The sequence below is a fragment of the Mustela nigripes genome, chromosome 8, assembly GCF_022355385.1.
Source record: "Mustela nigripes isolate SB6536 chromosome 8, MUSNIG.SB6536, whole genome shotgun sequence".
Lineage (NCBI taxonomy): Eukaryota > Metazoa > Chordata > Mammalia > Carnivora > Mustelidae > Mustela > Mustela nigripes.
This window is the reverse complement of record NC_081564.1, coordinates 47,102,277-47,110,598: the sequence shown is the minus strand read 5'-3', so window position 1 is coordinate 47,110,598 and position 8,322 is coordinate 47,102,277. Positions and strand designations below refer to the sequence as shown.

Here is an 8,322-nt window from a genome sequence, read left to right as displayed (position 1 = left end):
GGGATGGAGGCGACAAGAAGGCACTGCAGTGGACAATCGCAGGAGAATCCACTTTTTCACCCATCTGTACCAAGGTGACCGATACATGCATGAGTCTGTCTTAGACCAGCAAGACCAACCCACAAGCCAACTTAATTCCACCAGATGACTTCAAGGAGTCCCTTGAGAAAGGCAAGTCCCTTCAGGAGCAGGAAAAGCCCTGAGCGGAGTGCTCTCCAGATTCCTGATTTGAAAAATTATAGGTAAATAAAATAGATGTTGTTTTAATCAAGTTGTGAGTGTAGTTGGTTGTGCAATAAGAGAGAAGGGGCACCTGGGTGGCACAGTAGGTTACGTGTCTGACTCTTGGCTTTGGTTCAGGTCATGATCACAGGGTGGTGAGATCAAACCCCACACTGGGCTTCGTGCTGAGTGCAGAGTCTGCTTGAGACTCTCTCTACCTCTGTACCCCCCAAGCGCACCCAGGTGCTCTCTCTCTCTCCCTCCCTCTTAAATGAATGAATGAATGAATGAATAAATAATTTTGAAAAGAGAGATAACAAGGACACTAATAAACTTGAGCATTGTTTAAAATCATTACAAACTACTTGGTTATAAACATTAGAAAATCAATTCATGCAATTTACTCCATTAAGAGATGTAATAGAGAAAAGTCATATTATCCTCTCAATTAAAGCAAAAAACAGTACCTGTCCCTTCACTCATGCTCTCTCTGTCTCTCTCTAAAATAACTTTAAAAATCTTTTGAAAATAAATACATAGGGGCAACTGGATGGACAGGTGGTTAAGCATCTGACTCTTGGTTTAGGCTCAGGCAGTGACCTGAGGGTCATGAGATCGAGTCCCACATGAGGCTCCCAACTCAGCACAGAGTCTGCTTAGGTTTCTCTCTCCCTAAGAGAGAGTTAGATACTTGCCCCCCCCCCCCACTGCTCAGTTACTCGCCCTCTCTCTAAAATAAATAAAATAAAAAATTTTTAAATGAGTAAATAAATAAAACAAACAAAACAACTCATAACAACCTAAGGATGTAAAGAATTTTCTTCGACACCATTCTACAGACATCTTCATTAATGGTGAAACATCGTATGTATTCCCTTTAATATCAGGTATAAGGTGAATGCATCCACTCTCACTATTTCAATCCATTTTGAAGATTCACACCAATAACACGGGGGGGGGGGGGGGAGGAAAGAAAAAGTGCAAAGATTGCAAAGGAAAAAAATCAAACTGTTGTTATTTGCAGATGATACAATTGTTTCAAACCCAATCCTAAAAAACCTACAGAAAGTAATATTAGTACTGATGGGATTCTAGTAGGGTGCTAATATAAAATAAAGCTCAGTTGTATTTTCATCTGTCAAAAACAAATGCTAGAAAATTCATTTCAAAAATATTAAATGGGGCTCCTGGGTGGCTCAGTTAAACCTCTGCCTTCGGCTTAGGTCATGATCTCAGGGTCCTGGGATCGAGTCCCGCATCAGGTCTCTGCTCAGCGGGGAGACTGCTTCCTCCTCTCTCTCTCTCTCTCTCTCTCTCTCTGCCTGTCTCTCTGCCTACTTGTGACCTCTCTCTGTCAAATAAATAAATAAATAAATTCTTAAAAAAAAATACAATTAAATGGGGCACCTGGGTGGCTCAGTGGATTAAAGCCTCTGCCTTCAGCTCGGGTCATGATCCCAGGGCCCTGGGATCAGGCCCGGAATAGGGCTCTCTGCTCAGCAGGGAGCCTGCTCCACACCCCCTCTTGCCTCTCTGCCTATTTGTGATCTCTGTGTCAAATAAAATAAAAAATCTTTAAAAAAAACAATTAAGATATAATTTAAAGTAGTGTCAAAAATTTTTGATCAGCAAAGATACTGATTTCTCCTAAATTCATCTACAGATTCCATTCAATTCCAATCAAAATACTGACAAGAGTTTTTGTGGAACTTAACGAACTGGTTCTAAAATTTATATGGAAGTACAAAGGGACAAGAACAGCTTAATTGCCAAGACACTCCTTTTTTTTTTAAGGTCTTATTTATTTATATTAGAGAGAGAGCATAAGTAGGAGAGCAGCAGGCAGAGAGGAGAAGCAGACTTCCTACTGAGCAGAGAACCCTACTCAGGACTTGATCCCAGGACCCCGGAATCATGACCTAATCCAAAGGCAGACGCCTAACCGACTGAGCCACCGAGGCACCCCAATGGCCAAGATATGCTTGCAGAAGACCAGTGAGGAGGGGTGCAGAACTTGCATTAAAAATGATCTATCTTGGGGTGCCTGGGCGGCTCAGTGGGTTAAAGTCTCTGCCTTCAGTTCAGATCATGATCTCAGTGTCCTGGGATCAAGCCCCAAATCGGGCTCTCTGCTCAGCAGGGAGCCTGCTTTCTCCTCTCTCTCTGCCTGCCTCTCGGTTTACTTGTGATCTCTGCCTGTCAAATAAATAAATAAAATTATCTATCTTAATTAAGTCATTGTAAATGAAACAGTGCAGTACTAGAGCAGGCAAAGAGACCTCAAGAACTGAGAGCCTCAAAGAAACTAATACATATCTGAAATTGGTAGCATTACCAATCATGGGAAAAAACAAATTATTCAGTAAATTGGTAGAACAATTCTTTATCCATATGGAGGAAAAATTAAAATTGGACCATAAACTCACACCATTAAAAAAAAAATCAATTTCATGGGCACCTGGGTGGCTCAGTGGGTTAAGCATCTGCCTTCAGCTCAGGTCCTGATCCCAGGGTCCTGAGATGGAGGCCCACATGGGGCTCTCTACTCAGCAGGGAGCCTGCTTCCCCCCACCCCACCCCCCGCCAGTCCCCCTTGCTCATACTCTCTCTCTGTGTCTCAAATAAAGAAATAATGTCTTTAAAAAAAAAATCATTTTCAGGTGAGCTAAACAGCTGAATGCAAAGACAAAATGATAAAACTTTCAGAAGACAAAATAGACGACTATCTTTATGAACTTGTATGTAGTAGAGAAGAAGGATTCTGAAATCACACATGCCAGCAGGGTGGGGAGAGCAGAGGGAGAGAGGGAATCTAAGATTTCCCCACTGAGCACAGGCCCAACTCAGGGCTCCATCTCCAGACCCTGAGATCATGACTTGAGCCAAAACCAAGAGTTCGCCGCTTAACCAACCAAGCCACCCAGGCTCCCCACAATTATACAATTTCTAAAGGGAAAGATTTAAGAATTGCATTCTAAAAATTAACAACTTCTGTTCATCGAAACACACCATAGAGTGAAATAATAAGCCAAAAATGGGAGTATATATTTACAACATACATAGTTGCTTAAAGATTGGTCTCTAAAATATATAAAGAACACCTATCAACCCATTAAGAAAAAATGGGCAGAATATTTGCAGATGCGTGGCACAAAGGCTAATTTGCATTTTAAAAGGTACCCATCTTCATTAGCCAACAGTAGAATTCAAATCAAAACCACAGTAAGCAATCACTTCCTGCCCACCAGATTGGCAGACATTAAAAACAGTATCAAGTGTTGGTAAGGAAACAAATAGTACTCTTTACTCCGTACACTCCAGGGCAGACTGGGGACTGACCAAGCCACTTTAGAAAACTGAAGATGTACATAGCCTGGATCTCAGCAGGTTCACTTCTAGAGAAAGTCTTGACTAAGGAGACATGTCTAGGATGTATGTAGCAGAGCAGAGAAGTCTGGAAAACCAGCGGCTGGACGTTGGCAGGAAGAAGTGAGTCGCAGAAGAATATCATGTAAGGTCCTGAAACATACAAACGGCATCCTCCCGTTAGAAATACCAGGATACGTGAAAATATTCAGAAAAGCAAGGGAATGATGAACACACAACCCAGGATGATTAATCACGTCTGAGAGGAGAGAGGGCGTGGGACACGAAGGGTACCCAGGGGCCCCCAGAGGTAAGAGCGATAAGCTTGTGTTTAAAGTAGGTGCTGAATCATTAGTCTTTTTAGTCTACTCCGTCTTGTTAAACAGTCAGTGTGAGTTACCCAGGATAGCAATACCCAGGACAGCTAAGCCCAAGCCTTAAGTCCCACGGGACTTGGGAAGAACATGTCGTAATGTTCTTTGGTCACCCCTCAGGAATAAGCAAATGTTTTTGTTTTTATTTTTATTTGTAAAACAGGTTTTCCAGCTGAGCTAGAGGTAGGGTCCCCTCTGACCCTGGTGGACTGAGGATTGTGAATGTGTGAAGTTGTGTGTGTGTGTGTGCATGCATGTGCGCCAGGGGAGGCAAGAAAAGGGAACGGGGTGTGGTGGGAGGGTTTAGGACCCCGAAGACAAGGAAGTCTCCACGTGGGAGAGGCTAATGGGAACGCTCATCATAGCACCCAAAGAAAATGAGGATTCACACTGAAAACACCGGTTCATAAATACTGCGTCTACTCTCACCGCCCCATGGAACCAGTTTGATTCTGGCCAATAGCCAACAGGGATAAAACCAGGGCCCGATTTCACAGCACCCTTGAGGATGTGCCTGGTAAATGGGCACCTGGGAAGGAATTATGTCAGCTCCTACCAACTTCTCATCCTTGTACGGTTCTCCCATCCACCAAAAGGGCCTCCGTCCTGTTTGGCCTGTCTTTCAGGGGACAGGGTGGAATAGGTCGACCTCGCCTAATACCGCGATTGCTCTGCCTTAGTTTTTCCTGGAGCAGAACTTGGCACTGACCTCCGGCATGGCAGAAAGACAAGCCCATCCCTCCCAGGCCATTCATTCTTTGCCTCGGCTTGGGGCGGGAAGGTAGGTGATGCATGAAGCTAACTGGGAAGGGGCCCCGTGGAGCTGGTCTGGCTTCTCCAGACTCAGGATTTGAATCAAAGGTTGGGGGGGGGGGTGTTGCAGGGAAGGGCTGGGAGTCTCCGTGGCTCCAGTTGGACTGTCTTCAGATCTCCAGCTGTTGGGTCTTTTTGGTTTTTATTACATTAGCCTTAAAAAAAAGTTTTTAATCAGCAAGAATCAGTGAAGCAGGCTTTATGGTGCAATAATTCTGCATGTTTTGTTATAAATATCCCCAGGCAAAGTTAAGGTTATTTCATACCACTATCAAAGTAACACGCCCGCTTCGGTTGCAACAAGGAATCTTGCGAGGCCTCGCAAGCAGGAAGCATACCATCTGCATTTTAAGAGACTTTTGTTTTAATAAAATGGGCACATATTTACCCATAAAAGAGATTGACCAGCTTGGCAAATTCAGAACCCAGGAGAAGTCAAGATACAGAGACAAGCCACATTATTTGCTGAATTAAAAAAAAAAAAAAAAAAAATCACCCATCCACCCACTTCCCAATAACAGCACTCAGTTGTGGGTTTTGGCGATACTGATGTTTACAATAAACTCTCGGAGCTCAAAGGCTCCAGGTCCAGCACCAGAGGCCTCGGCTCTATAGAAGACGCCCAGATCTGCTTTTTTATTAAGAACTAAGACTTTCCCCCTTCCACTCCCTTGAAAAAAAACATCAGATGAAAGTTCAAAATTGTTAAATCCAGGATGAAAAGACACTCCCCTGGTTCTGTTTCATAGATTGCATTCGCTCTTGTTTATTTAGACCCTGAAGAGTTTTGGCCCAGGGGCGCCGGGAACTTGCAGAGGGGCCACGCGGAGGCAGCGAACCCCCCGCGTTCTGCTCTTTCCTGTGCAGGCTCACCGACTGGCCTCTCAAGACACATTTCCAAACTCCAGACTCCCTGCCAGGGAAGATTTCACAATCCTCTCTCACCAAACTTCCCTAAAGCTGCTAGTCTTTTTTTTTTTTTTTTTTTTTTTTTAATTTCAATTTCAGTTAGTTACCATACAGTGCTCTGTTAGTTTAGGAGGACACTATAGTGATTGGACACTTTCATAGGACCCCGGGTGCTGGTCACAAGTACTCTCCCTGATCCCCGTCACCTATCTAATGCATCCCTCTACCCACCTCCCTTCTGGTAACCAGTAGTTTGTTCTCTATCGTTCAGAGTCTGTTTCTTGGTTTGGCTCTCTCTCTCTCTCTCTTTTTTTCCCCCGTGTTTGTTTTCTTAAATTCCAGATATGAGTGAAATCATATAGTGTTTGTCCTTCTCTGACTTATTTCCTTTAGCATTAATACTCTCTAGCTCCATCCATGTTATTGCAATGGCAAGATTTCATTCTTTTTATGACTCAGTAATATTCCTTTGCATATATACCACTCTTTTTTATCCACTCATCAATCGATGGGCACTTGGGCTGTTATCCATAATTCGGCTATTGTGGATAATGTTGCTGTAAACATCAGGGTGCATGTGTACCTTTTGAATTAGTGTATTTATATTATTTGGGTAAATACCTAGTAATACAATTGCTGGACTCTAGGGTAGTTTTATTTTTACCTTGTTGAGGAACTTCCATACAGTTTCCCAGAGTGGCTGCACCAGCTTGCATTCCCAACAGTATAAGAGGCTTCCCCTTTCTCCACATCCTCGCCAACACCTGTTCTTTCTTGCGTTGTTGATTTTAACCATTCTGACAGGTATGAGGTGATAGCTCATTATGGTTTTGATTTTCATTTCCTTCATGATGAGTAATGTTGAGCATCTTTTCATATGTCGGTTGGCCATCTGGATGTCCTCTTTGGAAAAATGTCTATGCATGTCTTCTGCCCATTTTTAAATTGGATTATTCATTTTTTGGGTGTTGAGTTTTATAAGTTCTTTATGTATTTTGAATACTAACCTTTTATCAGATATGTCATTTGCAATATCTTCTCCCTTTTGTTAAGTTGCCTTTTTGTTTTGTGGGATTGTTTCCTTCATGCTGCAAAGCTTTTTACTTTGATGTAGTCCCAATAGTTTATTATTATTATTTTAAGATTTTATTTATTGGACAGAGAGTGAGAGAGGGAACACAAGCAGGGGGAGTGGAAGAGAGAGTGGGAGAGGGAGAAGCAGGCTTCCCACTGAGCAGGGAGCCAGATGCAGGACTCGATCCCAGGACCCTGGGAATCATGATCTGAGCTGAAGGCAGACGTTTAATGACTAAGCCACCCAGGCGCCCCTTATTATTTTTTTAAAGTAGGCTTCATATCCAGGCTGGGGTTTGAACTCAGGGTCCTGAGATCAAGAGTTTCAGGTGGTACCGACTGAGCCAGCCAGGCGCTCCCCATAGTTAATTTTTGCTTTTGTTTCCCTTGCCTCAGGAGACATATCTAGAAAGAAATCGCTATGGCCGATGTCAGAGAAGTTACTGTTTGTGTTCTCCTCTGGGATTTGTATGGTTTTATGTATCACATTTAGGTCCTTAATCCATTTTGAATTTGTTTTTGTGTGTGGTGTAAGAAAGTGGTCCACTTTCATTCTTCTGCATGTGGCTGTCCAGTTTTCCCAACACCATTTGTTGAAGAGCCTGTCTGTTTCCTATTGATATTCTTTCCTGTTTCATCAAGAATAATTGACCATATAGCTAATGGTTCATTTCTGGATTCTCTATTCTGTTCCAATGATCTATGTGTCTGTTTCGGTGCCAGTACCATACTGTCTTGATGACTATAGCTTTGTCATAGAGCTTGAAGTCCAGAATTGTGATGCCTCCAGCTTTGCTTTTCTTTTTCAAGGTTCTTTGGCTATTCGGGGTCTTTTGTGGTTCCATCCAAATTTTAGGATTGTTGGCTCTAGCTCTGTGAAAAATGCTGGTGGTATTTTGATAGGGATTGCATTAAATGTGAAGATTGCTTTAGATAGCATAGACATTTTAATAATATTTATTCTTCTAATCCAGGAGGAGCATGGACTGTCCTTCCATTTCTTTGTCTCATCTTCAATTCCTTTCATGAGCCTTCTATGATTTTCAGCATACAGGTCTTTCACCTATGGTTGGGTTTACTCCTAGGAGTCTTAGGTACCATTATAAATGGATTGATTCCTGAAGTTCTCTTTTCTGTCACTTCTTATTGGTGTACAGAAATGCAACAGATTTCTGTACATTGATTTTATATTCTGTGACTTTACTGAATTCGTTTATCAGTTCTAGCAGTTGTTTGGTGGTCTTATGACATAATATGTCATCTGCAAATAATGGAAGTTTTACTTTTTCCTTGCTGCTTTGGATACCTTTTATTTCTTCTTGTCTGATTGCTAAGCCTAGGACTTCCAGGACTATGTTGAAGAAGACTGATGAGAGTGGACATCCCTGTCTTTTTCTTGACCAGAGAGGAAAAGTTCTCCGTTTTTCCCCATTGAGGATGTTAGCTGTGGGTTTTTCACATGTGACCTTTATTATGTAGAAGTATGTTCCCTCTCAACCTACTTGGCTGGGCATTTTTGTCATGAGTGGATATTATACTTTGTCAAATTAAATCTGCAATTCTT

At 42.4% G+C, this 8,322-nt stretch overlaps 1 protein-coding gene across 1 annotated transcript in view; it reads right to left on the bottom strand.

Moving 5' to 3' along the window:
• Positions 1–3,512: 3,512 nt before the first annotated feature.
• TAF4B (TATA-box binding protein associated factor 4b) overlaps positions 3,513–8,322 on the bottom strand; it is a 151,039-nt gene continuing 146,229 nt past the window's right edge. Inside the window, exon 15 of the mRNA XM_059410038.1 lies at positions 3,513–3,741. Coding sequence (XP_059266021.1) covers positions 3,730–3,741 — 12 coding nt within the window. The 3' untranslated portion in view covers positions 3,513–3,729. The remainder of the gene's footprint in view (positions 3,742–8,322) is intronic.